The sequence below is a fragment of the Mytilus edulis genome, chromosome 5 (genome assembly GCF_963676685.1).
Source record: "Mytilus edulis chromosome 5, xbMytEdul2.2, whole genome shotgun sequence".
Lineage (NCBI taxonomy): Eukaryota > Metazoa > Mollusca > Bivalvia > Mytilida > Mytilidae > Mytilus > Mytilus edulis.
In genome coordinates, this window is record NC_092348.1 from 84,898,602 (window position 1) to 84,917,093 (window position 18,492).

At 33.0% G+C, this 18,492-nt stretch overlaps 1 protein-coding gene across 1 annotated transcript in view; it reads left to right on the forward strand.

Annotated features, from left to right (window-relative positions):
- Positions 1–18,492, forward strand: part of LOC139525508 (uncharacterized) — a 165,069-nt gene that overhangs the window by 71,606 nt on the left and 74,971 nt on the right. The window contains exons 13-16 of the mRNA XM_071320900.1: positions 4,899–5,540; positions 10,228–10,340; positions 12,394–13,614; positions 14,563–14,620. Coding sequence (XP_071177001.1) covers positions 4,899–5,540; positions 10,228–10,340; positions 12,394–13,614; positions 14,563–14,620 — 2,034 coding nt within the window. The remainder of the gene's footprint in view (positions 1–4,898; positions 5,541–10,227; positions 10,341–12,393; positions 13,615–14,562; positions 14,621–18,492) is intronic.

Consider the following 18,492-nt stretch of genomic DNA (forward strand, 5'->3'; position numbering starts at 1 on the left):
AATACTTGGATACTGTCAGAATAAGTAGCTTTATCTGGTATTTGGATGTTGTGTCATTCGTCAGTATCATGTGCTTCTTATATATATATAGTTATCCAGTATATATATTACAAAAAGTTTTCATTGGTGTTGATAAAATTTGCCAATAATCATTAAAAGTTTTTAGTTGAAATTTGTTGATGTAGTTTAAGGTTAATATATATTTTAAATTTAAATTCAAATTTAAAATTTGACGGAACAATTTTATTTTGGGGTCCTATGTTTTATTCAGGGAAATTTTCCAAACAATATTGAACATTCCAAACATTATTTTCAACATTTTAGAATTAAAAGAAATAATTAATTTGTTTTAATTGTAGGGAGGAAGGTAAACTATTTAATTGAGTATTGATAAGGATCATAGGGCTGTTGTTAGTTAAGGTGGCACTTGCAGTATTTTGATATGTTATTTAAGTAACGAGGTTTTGAGATGCTTTTCAATCCAAATCTTATATATTGGGACATGGGAATCATTTATAATAGAACACTATTCTAAATGATTAACACATGTTCCTATATAGATAAGAACTTCCCAGGACTGGTGTCAGTTTGATCACAGGTGAGGGATGAAAGTATTGTTGATTTAGTACATACAACATGGAAGAACTGGTCAAATGATGAGGTTACATGTGGACTATGGAAATATTGTCATGACATCTCAGGAGATGATAACACTGATAAGGGATTAATATATCACAATATATTTATTTATTCTATTCTGTGCCTGTTACACCCCATTGATAGTTGTGGCTTTTGTATGTACAGATACACTGATATTTCATTTATAATTATATTGACACCTGACATAATTTGTATAGTTGTTGAGTCTCATGGTATACAAGGATTTCATCGTTAAGTGTATCGTTAAGTGTATGGGTAACTAAAGCTTGATCCTGTGAAAAAAAAAAAAACAGAAAGAAAAAAAAAAAAACAGAAAGAAAAAAAAAAAAAAACAGAAAGAAAAAAAAAAACAAAAACAAAAACAAAAACAAACAAAAACAAAAAGCAAAAAACAACCCATTAAAAAGTTGAAGGTAGAAAATAGAACAAAAATGTCAGTTTATGGCTTATCATCTTCGTTCAGAGGCAAAATAAAGTATGAATTTATTATTTTATTTTAGAAAAGGCAAATTTTATTTGTCAAGACATTATCATTGAAGCTGGTGATAACTACAAATTGTAGAATATAGATTAGAAATATAAGCAATGAAAGGAATTTTCGCTATAGACAGGAACAAAATTTGTTAACACATTTTGTCTTTTGTCCCTTTAGCACCTCGTTTAGAGATGCTTTTCAATCCAAATCTTATATATTGGGACATGGGAATCATTTATAATAGAACACTATTCCAATTAGCATTAGTCACGACTTTCTTGATGTCTTTAGTGTTGATGTCGTTTAATTAATGCCCAGTTGTTGCTATATTATAAATTGCATATCACATATCTCCATTTATCATTGTATCAGCCAACTTTTGTACAAATAACATGTACATGTACACAATTTTTATTTTTTTTATTTTTACTTGTACTTTTACAAATAAAGTCTCATGTTACCCCACTTCCATAATGAGCAAGCGGTAACGTAGATATTTAGTTTTGCGTAACTGTTCAATTTTGGTCTTCCTCGCGGTCTGCGTTTAAACTTTGTCGATTTCTTTGAAAAAAATAGAGGCAATGATTTAAATTTTAACAACTAAAGTTCCAAGTGACGGGTGTAAATTGTAGGAATGATTGCTTTGATTATCGGTTGGTGGAAAATGTTTCATGCATGTTCAGGACGAGAACAAGTTAACAATAAATACAATAGGTAGGTTTTGCAATAGAGGCAGGGCATTCGCGATGATGGTCGGGAAAATTTTAACTGACGCTATACATGTTTTTTTATTATATATACTTGTATACTTGTTCTAAAAACTAATTTTAAGAATGAAACTTTCCGGGCCTTTTTACGGCGCCTAGTATGTGAGCAATATGCCCCTCAGAGCCATAAAAGGTAACTTTGTTAATTTTCATTCAGTCGTGTTGTCTCCCAACTTGTACATATACATTATTTCTAACTCAAAACTAAAAAAAAAAAACACCGAATACCCATGCAAGCGTAAATTAACACGAATATAAAATCTAAATGATTTCAAGATCTAGCCTTTTTACAGTCTCTTTCCGTTTGAATAATAAAAAGTCAGTCGTTTGCATGTAAATTTCGAGAAAAAAATTATAACGGAATCAGGGAACACGGAACCGGTCTGACTACAGCCAGCCCCAACTATCAACTTGCGTTTGCAAACGCAAGTGGATACTCGGGGCTGGCTTTACTCACACTGTAACGGAACCTGAATTTTGTTATTTTATTTCTGCCGAATCAAGTGCTCATGTATTTCTCAGCCTTTGTTAACTTTCTAATGCTTCATTCCGATGTTGCTGTCCGTCCTGAGTAGACCTGGTTTATACGATTACAAAGCTGGCACTGTTAACTATTTCCAAAACTATCTCGAATTTACTCTGTACAGACCAATGAATTTCAGAGACTGTTTACACTTGGAACACAGGAAAAGTTATTCGGCTAAATAACCACTTTTTTACATTCCATACAAACAAACTATTTTCTGTATGATTTTCAGCGTCTGCTTGTATTGTGCTTTTCCCCTAATTATATCCGTATTCTCATCCAAATAAATTTCAATTTTGTCCGAGCGGTGTTTTTGATGACCATTTTAAAACGAATTAATAGTTGTAAAATTCCCCGTTTTTTCACACATCATCCTAAGCTTTTATAAATTAGATTCTACTTTCAAAACAAAATTTCATGGGGATACGGCGTGAATCATGAATAAGTACTTATTGCAAAAATAAACCAAGGTTTACTTTTATAAATTGTTATTTGGATGGAGAGTTGTCTCATTGGCACTCACACCACATCTTCCTATATCTATACCAAGAATAAAAATAAAGTGATTAAACTGTGTCTGTTATGCATAAGAACATATATATATAGATAAAGCGTGCAGATGCTTAAATATCAAAGAAACAGAATATTTAAAAAGTCAAATAATACTTTTTAAAGATTAACATTGAGCAGAATGATTGCCGGAAAACGATAAAACAATATATGTCAAATAACCGCTACCAAGGACGTATATCATCGGTTAGTTATACGTCCTAGCCGCTACGTATTGCATCAAAACTGTCGGCACTCTGCATCTAGGGAAAGTTACCGTTAAAAATGTCACACAAACCCCGCTGCATTAGCTTATATGTGTGAACGTTATTCGATAAAGTCAGGAACGATAACTCATGGCGTAACGTCATTCGGTGTCGTGTTACCTTAAGAGGGTTTTAAAAGGTAGCACATAGTATATAAAAATCAAGAAATTAGCTTTTTCTCAATTTTGTGGTTGTTTACAGATTTTATTTCAACCATCAGCCTGAAATAGATGCTAATTTCACGCAAATGTTTATTTTTCAACTGTTGATAAGCTGACTTCACACAGGAAAAGTCTTGGTATGGCAAAATTCTACTTGATTTTCAAACTCATTAAATATTATAGCTATACATAAACACAAACATAAAGAATATGTAGACGAAACGCGCGTCTGGCATACTAAATTATAATCCTGGTACTTTTGATAACTATTTACACCACTGGGTCGATGCCACTGCTGGTGGACGTTTCGTGACCATGGGTATCACCAGCCCAGTAGTCAGCACTTCGGTGTTGACATGAATATCAATTATGTGGTAATTTTTATTAATTTCCTGTTTACAAAACGTTGAATTTTTCGAAAAACTAAGGTTTTCTTGTCTCAGGAATAGATGACCTTACCCGTATTTGACACACCTTTTTGGAATTTTGGATCCTCAATGCTCTTCAACTTTGTACTTGTTTGGCTTTATAACTATTTTGATATGAGCGTCACTGATGAGTCTTATGTAGACGAAACGCTCGTCTGGCGTACTAAATTATATTCCTGGTACTTTTGATAACTATTTACAACACTGGGTCGATGCCACTGCTGGTGGACGTTTCGTCACCGAGGGTATCACCAGCCCAGTAGTCAGCACTTCGGTGTTGACATGAATATCAATTATGTTGTCATTTTTATAAATTTCCTGTTACAAAACTTTGAATTTTTCGAAAAAACTAAGGTTTTCTTGTCTCAGAAATAGATTACCTTAGCCGTATTTGGCACAATGTTTTGGAATTTTGGATGCTTAATGCTCTTCAACTTTGTACTTGTTTGGCTTTATAACTATTTTGATATGAGCGTCGCTGATGAGTCTTATGTAGACGAAACGCGCGTCTGGCGTACTAAATTATAATCCTGGTACTTTTGATAACTATTTGGTCATGGTGTTGTCAGTTGATTTTCGCCTTATGAGTTTAAACGACCCTCTGGTATCTTTTGCCTCTCTTTTAAAGCAGCTTCATTGTCTTCCAATGACAATTTAAAACCAACTAAACCCAAAATAAATGAAATCATTTTTTTTTTTATATAAGATCATTGTTATTTCTTTTAATATTTTTGAGATGTAAGCAGACATTCTTGATTAATCTAATGATCAGCAATAAGTGCTTTATTATATATATTTCTCTTTATTAAGAACATTCAATTCCAAACGTTTGAATATCACAAACGTATAAATACATGTTAACGCAAGGAACGTTATAACCAAAAAGTCACTAAAACACGACAAAAAGACAAATTTATCTAAGGTAAGCTTAATATGAGGGAGTTTGAACACTAGTTTCCTAATGAATTCTTATTCATAATAAAGGATGTTGTGAAAAGTATTCCATAACCTAGTAATGCATTCTTAGTGCATCTTGATTTCTAATTTTCATATTACTATATTTTAGTTGCAACAGAACGGAAAAAGAACGAGAGGATATACACGATGCTGCAAAATAGAGGGAAAGGATCTGAACCGGTTTCAAATACACCTTTGGATGAACATGCATTGGACACTAAAAAAGAGCCAAGCAAATCTGAAAAAGAAGAGCAAATAAATGAAAGAATTCCAGCGGATGAATATCAGTATAAAAGAAAAGATGAAACTGAACCATTAACTTTTCATGAAGTACATAAGACAAAAGACGCAAACGCTTCTAAAGACATTCCTGCTGTGTTAAAAAACAGCTCAGATGAAGAAGAAAAAAATATCAAAAAAGAAACTCAAGAAAAGCAGATGAAAAATTCTCTGCCTAATGAAAATCAAAATCCTCTTAATTCAAACGAAGCAGTCAAACTAACTGTAGAAACATATGGAAAGATGAATAAAATTATTTTGCATGCAAAGAATAAAAAAGAGAAAAAAGAAAAAATGACATTGGATGGTTTGGTAGAATGTGGCATATGGGATTTTGCTGGCCAAAAAGACTATTACGCCACTCACCAAACTTTTTTTACTCCCCATGCTATCTATCTCCTTGTCGCAGACATTGAGGATGCCATAACCGCTACCGAAGATGATGGAAATGCTAATTTTGATACGATTGGAGGTAAGATTTCCAAAGCAATCCAACTACATTTTTAAATATAATATTGCCTTAGAAAATTCAATTAATTGATTGAAATTAAACTTCATAGATATAGGAAGATGTGGTATGAGTGCCAATGAGACAACTCTCCATCCAAATAACAATTTATAAAAATAAACCATTATAGGTCAAGGTACGGCCTTCAACACGGAGTCTTGGCTCACACCGAACAACAAGCTATAAAGGGCCCCAAAATTACTAGCGTAGTTCATTAAACTGGTTTGTTAGTGTTTCTGCTGGTTTTTACACTCTTCATGAAAATTTAAAAACGTATGTTTGCAGTACTAGCACAAATTGAATTAAAAACAACACATAAGAAAGGAAAATATATACACCCCCCCCCCATATATATTTTACTTTTACTTAATGTAATGTAAAATGTAACAAAAATATGATTCAACCGACAGAACTTAAAAAATGACATTTTAGCGAGTTTTTAACTTACTAGCTTTTATGTATTAAACACACAAGATTACAAAATGTGAGTGAAATTTAATTTGAATACGATCACGAATAAAAGTGCACACTGTTTATAAACAAATTTTTATTTGCAATCGATATAGTTAAAATTGATGAATTTTTAATGCAAATAATGGGGAGGCCGAAGTGCTTTTAGGAGTTGGGATATAGGATCTACAATTTAACCTAAACAACACTGAGATAGTTGCTTCCAACCCCACTCGTGATAAGGTGTGTTAGCAGAATAAACTCATCATAGATACCAGGATAAAATATTGTATTTACTCCAGACGCGCGTTTCGTCTACAAAAGACTCATCAGTGACGCTCGAATCCAAAAAAGTTTAAAAGGCCACATAAAGTAGTACGAAGTTGAAGAGCATTGGTGACCAAAATCCTAAAATTTTGCCAAATACAGATAAGCGAAAATATTCCTGAGGTAGAATAGCCTTAGTATTTCAAAAATTCAAAATTTTTTGTAAACAGTTAATTGATAAATGTGACCATTTCAATGATAATACATGTAATATATATAAGAAGATGTGGTATGAGTGCCAAATGAGATAACTCTCCATCCAAATAGCAATTTATAAAAGTAAACCATTCTAGTTCAATGTACGGCCTTCAACACGGAGCCTTGGCTTACACCGAGAGCCCCAACATTACTAGTGTAAAACCAATAAAAACTGACCGCCACGAAATAGCAATTTGAACATTTAGAGTTTTAATATAAATACTTTTGATTTTTATATCATCAAACAAATTTACACGAAAAGATAAGAGATATTACTGCATGAATATTGATTTTTTTGTAGAATCATAAATAATAGATTTGATTTCATGACTGTTTCCGTGTCATCTTTCTACTCATAAAAATGCTTCACGTCCACCCCACCCCCCAAGTATGAACTGCTGTCGGCATATAAGTTCTGACTGGTTTTGGATTTCTCGCTTAATTTTGGATCGTCCTGACGATATAATACATAAGTGCAAATATATTTAAATTAGATCGTGATAAAAATTGAAATGGGAATTGGAAACCATTAAATTTTAGATAGAAACTTGTATATCAAATAATTAATAATGTGTATTGATATGGTTTCATTTCTTGCATTATTGACAAATCTAAATGCACTTAGCAATTAGGAGAGTGATTTTTTAAAATTGTGTTTTCATTTTTATTTTTAAAATATACAACTATTGTAATTGTCGAAGAGTGCCTTTATAATAATGATGATCAAATTCCCTTTATTGCAACTACTGCATTGACCCTTATAAAATACCGAGACATTGAACTCTCAAACAAAATTAAAATGATGTATTTTTTTTCTTATTGAATATATACAGTAGTTAAAAGTACAAAAATTCACGTAATTATCAGAGATGTATGCATTATATGTCTCTGTTATATATTTCATGTCAATATTATAGTTTGAATAAAAATACTACTATGACATTTAAACTTCTCATGCTCTACGTTTTTACAATGTAACAAAAGAGATATAGGGAGATGTGGTATGAGTGCCAATGAGACATCTTTCCATCAAAAAACCAATTTATAAAAGTAAACCATTATAGGTCAAGGTACAGAGACTTGGCTCACACCGAACAGCAAGCTATAAAGGGCCCAAAAATTAATAATGTAAAACAATTCAAACGGGAAAACCAACGGTCTAATCTATTATATAAAAACGAGAAACGAGAAAGTCTGTTTTGAAGTTTTTGAAATTATTCCAAATCCAGGAATATATCTCTCGCATGAAAAGCGTTGAATCCTTGTCCGGCTTTGAATATACTTATTGCCATTTCTGGTGTTATCAGTCCTTTAACTTTCAATAAGTTTTGGATTTTCAAATCTTGTTGTCTCGAGCATCACTGAAGAGACATTTATTGTCAAATGTTAATATGGTGTAGTCAACTGGGCCCTGTGATGTTATCATAGGACATATGTTAATCATGATTTCAATTATTCAAATTACAAACCAAATACTAGTAATGGTTTCAATCTTGTTTTCATGGTTCAATGAACATTGAAATGTGATAATGTGAAATTTGCACATTGTCAGGTTAGCGTATTTGTTTAAGATCTTTCACATGAAACACAGTACAAATGTCTGCATTGACAAACCAAATAATTTAGCAACTGAGGTTCAAACCTCCGCGTGTAAAATTGATATTGGATGAAGTTAGCTATTTATTGTAGGTCCCTTTTGTTCATATAGCTCTAAAAGTTTTTTTTACGTCGATCAACATACATCCATTAGTTTGAGATGATAAATAGAGATTAATACATGGCCTTTTCCATATCAGCCTGGGTATCATCCCGAGACCCCCATATCAGCCCGAGACGGAGTCGAGGTGCTGATATGGGTCGAGGGATGATACCCAATCTGATATGGAAAAGGCCATGTATTAATCGCTTTATCATATACTTCCGATAATAGTTTTATGTAAGGCAAATAAACAAATGCAATAACTAAAACAGTCAAAAACTTTATAAAGAAGTTAAATTATGAATCAAATATACTATAATTGTCCAACAACATCATCACTACCTCCATATATATGTATGGTAACATTTCATATAGAGGCATTTTGAAACATTGAAAATTTGGAAGAGTTTTATGATCATTATTACTCCATGTTTGTTGTACTATAAAATGGTTCATACTTGTCAATGGCATTTGTTAGCAAGTACTAAACTATCCCCACAAAAGTTCCCGTAAATTTTGACGTCGTCTTAAAATATATCTGACGTCACAATGGAAAAGTAAACAATCGATACCAGAAACACCGGAAGTAACTTGCCCGATAGGCAATATTATGGGTTTGGTTCACGAGATGCACCTGATATGGGTTATCAGCCCGGGTGGGAAATTATGGCTTGTGTACTTCAGCTCATTACACATATGCAAAAGCTATCATATCAATGCTAAGTATATAATAAAGTGTCATTATACCCCCGCTTTAAAAAAAAGGGGGGGAGGGTATACTGTTTTACCTCTGTCTGTCCTTCAGTCAGTCCGTCAGTCAATCCGTCCGTCCCATGAATATTTTTCGTCGCATTTTTCTCAGGAACTACAATACAAGGATTTCTGAAATTTGGTTTCAGGGTTTATCTAAGTCAGCTATACCGTGTGATGCGTTTTCAGATTCATCACTCGACAACTTCCTGTTTACCGAACACTTGCATATTTTTACACTATTTTAAAATATTATCCACTTGCGGCGGGGGTATCATCAGTGAGCAGTAGCTCGCAGTTTCACTTGTTGTTCCTGATGAAAGTTGATCTTTTAAGGTTAAAACATATGTTGTATTAATTCATGATGGGAAAAAAACCTATAGGAACAGCGTTTTATCGATTTTTGTCATTTTGAAATCGGAATAAGGTCTTCAACAAGGATTAAATATGCTCTAAGCAGACCTAATAGAAAGTACAAGGCCGCACTTAGCATGATTTTTGCTATATAGATATAAGAAGATGTGGTATGAGTGCCAATGAGACATCTCTCCATTTAAGTCACAATTTATAAAAATATGTCAATCATGCTATATTTGTGCATTGAGTAATGCGGTTGCCGGTGATATTTTACATTATAATCGTTTTCCCGCAAATACATCAGACGAATACCTGAATTAATTACCGGACAGTCATTGGGTCAATTACAAAAAAAGTTCACACATTTAGCGATTACGGTTCCCCAAGACATGTGTAGGATGACTTTGTAGAAAATAACGTTTGAATGTGGCCATAAGGGATGAGAAATTAGTTAAACGTTCTCGCCAAAAGCAGAAAGTGAAATCATAAAGAAGTTTCTCACAACTAATTAATAGTCAAAATTGCGGGTCCTTAATTTGAAATTTACGGTACCTTACGAAAGAAAATTGTAAATTAAAAATACAAATGTTGGGGTTGAGAATTTAAAGGATTGAGCTAGATAGTGGTTCAACGGCCCTACACAGGAGTACACTATACAAAACAATAAACGGATAACAAATATGATAAACAGAAACGAACAACTACCGCTCAATAAGATGATCCTGATTTGGGACGGATACATTTCGAATGTCGAAAGCCGAAATGTAACGACATTTTTCAGCTTATTTTTGTAGTTTGGGTAATCAATACATATTATTTTTAAGAACATCCGTGTAGTTACCCTAATAATTTATTTCATTTTTTTTTCAGATTACATTGATTTCTGGTTTGACAGTATTCACTGTTTTTGTATGAACCCTTCAGCAGACAAATTATGTCCACATGTTATAATGGTTTGCACTGGTATGGACAGGGTTTCTGAGGTAATATGATGCCCTTGCCATCTGTGCATATCTTTTGGTAATACAAGTTCGTGTTATCATTCACTACAAATTGCGCAGAGTCTTAAGAAAAGACTATATTTTGTGCTCGACCAGTAAAATCGAGCACATATTTTACTCGCTAGTCTCGACATTATCTCGACAGTACTTAACTGTACTTAATTGTACTCGACTGTGGTCTCAACTTTACAAGTCTGATTCAGTACTTATTGTTCTGGGCGTAGTCTGAAATGCTCTGGACTAAGGCTCGACCAGTCTCGACCATTATCAACTAGTCTTGAAATCCAAATAGTTATCAAAGGTACCAGGATTATAATTTAGTACGCCAGACGCGCGTTTCGTCTACATAAGACTCATCAGTGACGCTCATATCAAAATATTTCTAAAGCCAAACTAGTAAAAAGTTGAAGAGCATTGAGGATCCAAAATCCAAAAAGTTGTGCCAAATACGGCTAAGGTAATCTATGCCTGGGATAAGAAAATCTTTAGTTTTTCGAAAAATTCAAAGTTTTGTAAACAGGAAATAATATAGATCTTACAAAATTCTAGGTTATTTGGTTGTTTGGTTCATTGCTGTGAAATAACAGAATTAAATTAATAGGTAAAAAAAATGATTAAATTCAGATAGTCAATCTTTAATTATTTCTATAACTTATTCATTTCAACTTGGATTTTCATTAAACGCTACAGCTATCTCAATTATACTTTGATCTTATAAGGAAAACATTTTGCTACTTCCAGTTTAGAAAATGGCATTAGCGGTCTCTTATTGTAGCTTTATTCATACAGATTCCAAATTTATATGGTTTCTATATACTTTTGCTTAAAATAAAGTAGACACATTGCCACAATCAGTACAGGCAATGGCTACTTCAGGTTAGCAAAAGGTTATTCCAGGTGTATCAGACAAAATGCTAAAACAAGCAAACGACAAATTGAGAACATTACCTGAACTCAATTTATAAATAAGGGCCCAAATACCTATTAAAAGACTTTAGGTTTATAAATCTTACAATTGCTTAGATACCTGAACATAACGACAAATGTATTTAGTAAAGGTAGATAACTCCTATAAGATTTTTCCGGATTTTTTGGTCGGGTTCGTGTTTCTCAGTCCTAAGTTTTTTATGTTGTGTTTTGTATAGGTTATTGAGTGACAGGACATCATCAATGTATCTGAAAGTAACATAAGAAGTATGCACAAGTTGCTTTTTTCGTTTTTGTTTTTATTCGGGGGGGGGGGGGGGGTAGAGGGGTGGAGGAGATTTTGTATTAATTCTATTTCAATCGAGTTGAAGAACAAGTCGGGAAGTAAGGGTGCAAAATTAGTATCTATTTTGATACCGACTGTCTGTGGCAAAATTTTCTACAATTATTTCTGCAGTAGATGGCAACACGAAATGTTGTTATATTCAATACGCTGTGTCAATCTGATTGGAGTTTTATAAGTTCTAAAGAGCTATCTTTAATCACTATCTTTACAATTTTGCTGATCTATCAAAGCTGGTGCTTTTTTTACGCTCTATACTGCTATTGCCCGTGCCACACTAAGAGGCTGACTACATCGTTTCATTAGACAGACGTTTTTCTCCAAAATTATAAAATGTAAATACAAATTCCTTGTTTTAGATTATGAAAACATGGAAATGTAGAGATTGTTTAACGTCATATCTAAATTTTCTCATTATTTGGAGAATTTTGTGTAATTTTTTTTAATACAATTCATAGACTGTGGATGGTTAAGACTGACACATTTTATGGTTGCACTGGTTTTTGTGTTTATAACTTTTTGATACTAGTAAAGATATCGATACAGTTATAAATCCTAGTAACGAAAATAGTACATTTAATATAGTAAACACAAAACTTAAATTTATGGAAATATTTCTTGCAAATTTTATTGATAAATCATACCATATTTATATTTAAGTTTGTTTATTGTCAATTACGAATACATGAAATATAGTTATCAAAGGAACCGGGATTATATTTTAATACGCCGACATGCGTTGAACTTATATATTATCTTTTTCAGCCTGAAAAGATGAAAGCAAACTATGAGGCAACATTTCATCATATCTTGGGGTCTCACAAAAAAGCTAATCACAGAAGAGGCATCTTCTTTATATCTAACATTGACCCTAGAGAAGATGAAATTAAACTTTTGAAAGATCATATTTCAGAAATTGCAAAAGAGGAGAATTACTTTGCGGACGAACTTCCTTCAAGGTGGATTAACCTCGAAAATGTACTAGATGTTTTAAAAGATTATAGAAAGACGATATGTTCATTGAAAGATATTGAGGAATTAGCTCTGGCGTATTCGATAAAAGAGAAAGAACTACTTCTGTTTCTGAGTTACCAGCATAAAATTGGAAACGTAATCTTTTTTGAGGACAAACCTGATTTTATTATTCTGCAACCAAATTGGTTAGTTCAGTGTTTCAGATGTCTTGTATGTGATGATGATAAGAAACATCATGGCGGAGCATCGCGCAATGAAATGTCCAAGCTTAAAAATGAAGGCGAACTATCAGAAACGCTTATTGATCAGTTATTCAAAAAGGAACCCGACTTAGAGTTTAGAAAATACAAACATCATATACTTAAAGTAATGGAAAAATTTGACATTATTGTAAAACCGTGTTTTTCGAAAACCCCCAACAATTCTTACTACATGCCATGCATGATAACAAACTCATCTACTCTTAAAGACGTCATTGAGAACAATTTTGCTTTTGAAAATCCTTATTGTTCACCTTGGTTGGTACTTGAATTCAAATTTCTTCCTATTGCCTATTTCAATCATATTCTGATCAATTACGTTAGAACCTATAAAGTTTGCAAAGTAAAGTCACTGCACTTTCCTGGAGACGGACATCCAGCCATTTACCCTGACAAAGCAATTGTTTATCTGGATAAAACGGAGTCCAGATTGTTAATCATTTGCTTCTCAAAGAATGCTATATCCTTACAAATATACAGTGCTCTGCAACCGATAGACAATGAAGAAAATGAGGTTATTCTATACAACCTTTGCAGACAAATTGCAGAGTTACAGAGAAAATTAATGCATAATCTAAATTACCAAATTAAAGCAAAGTGCAGTACTGGAAATTATAAAATTAGTACCGGCAGAATCAGCTATGAGGAATTGATTACACAAAGGAATAAAGGAAAATACATGTGCAAAGAAGATAACAAATTTCACAGTTCGGAGGACATAGAGAATACCTGGTTAAAATATGCTGCTGATGTAAGTATTGAATTTCCGTTTCTATATTGGGAGAGGATGTGAAGAAAACAAGAATTGAATATATATATATATATATAGTTCTTTTTTATGTTACTGGTGTTGTTATGTACACTTTCTAGGCGTTTATATAATTTATTTTATTGTGTACATGTATCGTTACTTGTAACGATCCAGCACCCACGTGGGAAAAATCGTTGACTATCATTCAGACGTTTTATATATATATATGTATATATATATAAGTACGTCTGAGTCTTTAGCAAATTTACAGATCTAACATTGTTGGGTTGATGTTTAGACGAGTTGTATATACATAATGTACACAGCCATGTATCACAATCATTGCTGGTGATCCGATGGATAAATATGTTGTAGAGTTGTCACTGACTCAGACAAATATAATTATTGTCTGTGACTGTATCTTGCATTAATTTGAAGAATCCCTTACTATAGATAATTGAGATGATCTGTAACAATAACATCTCCATGCCTTATATATCATGTAATGTAGTACGACACTCGATTAAAACTGACGAGGAAAGGTAACACACGGCCACCGAAAGCTTCATTATTGTGAAGCCCAGGTGGTTGTGTAGTCTAGCGGGACGGCTACAGTGCAGGCGATTTGGTGTCACGATATCTCAGTAGCATGGGTTCGAATCCCGGCGAGGGAGGAACACATAAAATTTGCGAAAGCAAATTTACAGATCTAACATTGTTGGGTTGATGTTTAGTATACATATTTGTTTAGGGGTCAGCTAAACCAGAACAGTATGTGACGTTAAATAAACATCTTTTAAAACGTATTTTGCATTGGCTATTCAGGTATCATGGGCCAAAAATGGACGTAATTGTGTTATTGTCCTCTCTCCTTTAAGAAAGATATAACTATTTAACAAGTTTTCACATGGGCATGATATATTATGACATTACTATTTTTTCTTGTAGACTGTCATCTCAAAGCCACCAGAGGTTACTACTGAAACTCATTTACAGGAACCTACAGGTAATCAACTTATGTTTATTAATCTGTACTGGCTTATATGAATAAAATTATAAGAATAAGGAGAAGTTGTATGATTGCTAATGAAACAGCTATCTACGAAAATAAAACTGATGATGTAGATATCAGCAATTATAATACGCAGTTTACCTGTGTAGGGAATATATACATTGATATTTTCGTATAGGTGTAATATCACCAAATCAAAGTACGTCACATCTGGTTGCATACGAAAAAGGGTCAAAAAATATCCCTTAGATTTGACAGTTGTAGGAAATAAATCCTATATTTCATTGCAGTAAAACATTTCTGAGTCATTTTTTTTAATTTGGTGTTTCTATTGAATATTTAAGAAACTTGAGGTTACATGATTAATAAAGCTTGTAAACAGGTAAATATGAGGTGAAAATATGATTGGTCAACTTCCAGTGATGGTTATTTCCCAATATGCAAATTAATGTTATGTGAAATTGTCTATTGTACCGGATAGGATAAAACTTTTTTCATGCCAAGCATTTCTTTATTTGAAACAAAGATAAATTTTACACAATTTTTTGAAAAGTGCAAATTTAACAAAGACTAATAGGGTCAAATAAACGGTGGTAATTACACCTATTTAATATGGAAAGCTGCACATAGATTTGACCATGTGAGTACTCTCAGTAACTAAAAGGAATGCACTGTATGTCCCTCTGCAGAACGCGGCGTAAATTTAAGTCTTACGTAATATTTTATTGAAACCTCCTTGGAGGTAGTAAACTTTTATCTGGATAGTTCATTCAGCTTGAATACTTCAATTACTCATTTATTATAATATTTCTTTTATAAATGATGGAAAGTTACTTACTACAAAAATTTTATGAATTGGGCTTGAAAGTTGAGAATTTATTAGGAAATTAGAAGCATAAATGGACCAAAAGGATCTTATTATGAAGACAAAGATGTCCTTTAGTAGTGTTTATCACCCAGCAATCATTTTTTGTATTATATTAAACTGTTTGTAGGCAGATGAGATAAATATTTGATAATTTAATATTAGTCCACACTATATTCTTCCATGATGCAGCTTGGTTGGGATTTTTCGGGGAAAAAATTGCTCGAATCGCTGTCGATGTCGTCTGGCATTATACTTTATTTTTCTTATGCTATTGAACTCATTATGACAAACTTGACAGTAATGCTTAAAATAACCAGACTGAATATTTCAAAAGTAAAAATTAGCATTCAATGTGTTCAACACAGCAAGAAAATCCCACACCCTAATAAATAGCATAAAATAAAAATGTAACATTGTTAGTACTCTCACGTGTACAATTCTTGCAATTTGTTATAAACCTTATATCATAGGTTTATATTGACAATGTCTTGGACAAGAACGAAAACTGGTGCTGATAATTTGTTTTTAAAAGAGTTTGGCAATATATATTAATATGGAAGATTGCATTGTATGTTTACAGTTTTTGTCAGATTTTTATTTAACTTATATCAAAGTTTATATCAGTACCATTTGGGATGAGATTAAAAGTTAGTGACGACCAAATTTTTTAGTTATGCACCTTGGAAATAAGAATTATATGAAAAATGTCATCGTAAACCCTTTCAAGCCTACATGTCTTCTGAATGCTTTTAGTCATTACCCTTTGACACATAAAATATGTGCAACAAGAGGAACATTGGAACATTGTTCTTTAATTGAATGAAGATTTATTTATTACAGATTCCAATCACCTGAACATACACTTTTCTCATTCTCAGTATATATATACTTTCCTCATGATATCACTCTTACTTGTCCTTGTCACAAATCATGTGACGGTAATGTACTTCTTACTTAGTTCTCTTACAAGTCACATTAAGGTAATATCATTCCTACGTGTTCCTCTCAAAAGGCATATAATGTAATATCAAACCTACTTATTCCTCTCACAAGTCACGTGAAACTATATCATGGCTACTCGTTCCTCTCAAAAGGCATATAATGTAATATCAAACCTACTTGTTCCTCTCACAAGTCACGTGAAATTATATCATGGCTACTTGTTTCTCTCAAAAGGCATGTAATGTAATATCAAACCTACTTGTTCCTCTAACAAGTCACGTGAAATTATATCATGGCAACTTGTTCCTCTCAAAAGGCATGTAATGTAATATCATTCCTACTTGTTCCTCTCAGAAGTCTCGTGAAGGTAGTATCATTTCTACTTGTTCTCCTCATGAGGCATGTGATGATAGTATCATTTCTACTTGTTCTCCTCTCGAGTCATCTGATGGTAGTATCATTTCTACTTGTTCTCCTCACGAGTCATGTGGTGGTAGTATCATTTTTTCTTGTTCTTCTCACAAGTCATGTGGTGGTAGTATCATTCCTACTTGTTCCAGTCACATGGCAATTGATGGTAGTTTCATTTCTACGTGTTCCTCTCACAAGGCATGTGATGAAAATATCATTCCTTCTTGTTCCTCTTACAAGGCATGTGATGGTAGTACCCATTTCTACTTATTCCTCTAACAAGTCATGTGAAGGTAATATTCCTATTTGTGTCTCTCACAAGGTATGCGATGGTAATATCAAACCTACTTGTTCCACTCACAAGTCATGTGAAGGTAATGTCATTCCTACTTGTTTCGCTCACATGGTATGTTATGGTAGTATCGTTTCTACATGTTCCTCTCACAAGCCATGTGATATGTATTATCATTCCTGCTTGTTTTTTTTAGAAAACGCTATAGCTACTTTCCTAAGGCGTTGGCCTCAAACTTCCGGTGACAGAATTTTGCAAGTGCTCTGCTCCAAGTTAATGTAGTACTTGTGTTTGAATTCTGATTCTTGGGAGATGCTTTTGAAATTTTTAGTTACTACTCTTGAAAAAAATAAAGCAAAAAAAAAAATAAATAAAGCTTGAATAAAAAAGAAATGTTCACCGATAATTCAAATAAATTTAACTCCATTTTGAAAATGAGTATCACAAACACTACTTCGTGAATCTACCATGCGCTGCGGAGAAAATCAAATGAAATCTGCGAGACGGCGTTTAATTCATAAATGTTTCATAAATGAACATTTCCCCGCGCTATTTTTACTACATACGATATTTCCAAAGGTTTATTGTTGAAGAAGTAAAAGTACGAGTGTATCGAAAGAATACAGTATGACTGACTGCGAGAACAAGTTGACATTTTGACCAAGCCGTTGGATAATTGACAAGTGATAATGGTTTGATTGAAAAATACACAGGTGATAGAATATACAATACTCGATAATTATATGGCTAGTGTCTCACGCCAAGAACGATTAAAAGTAAATACCGGCTTTGATAGAAAAGTGCACTGTTTTTGTAAAAAGATCGATTGGAAGGTTTTGATGCCAAAAATCATTTGAAAACTTTTAATTCCGTTATTTAAATACTAGCTGTTTCACATTCCAATGTGGATATAAGGATCTCAACATACTCAAGTGGATCAAACTGACAGCAGAAAAATATTGACTCAACGACAATTCTTATAGCATCCGTATTAAAACTAATCGAGTCAACATCTACATTTTTGAATAGTATAGCTCAGTGTACAAAGACCGATATCAAGAAAAGTGCTGTAGTGCTGTCCATGTACTAGAAAAATGACTTTCTTAATGCTTAACAGTGCATTGGCGGATCCTGAAATTTGTATCCTCACACTTTATTCCGGGGTCAGTATCATTCTTTAACATTGACCTATAATTAAAAATGTGAATCTAGTGTATATAAATTTTTATTTCTGAGGTCATACTGCTATTTGTATGCCCCCTGAGTATTGAGTTGTATCCTTGTTCGTCTGTAAGTATGTACATCCCTTACGTGAACGTACATCCGTACATCCCAAAATTTGTTTCTGTTCTC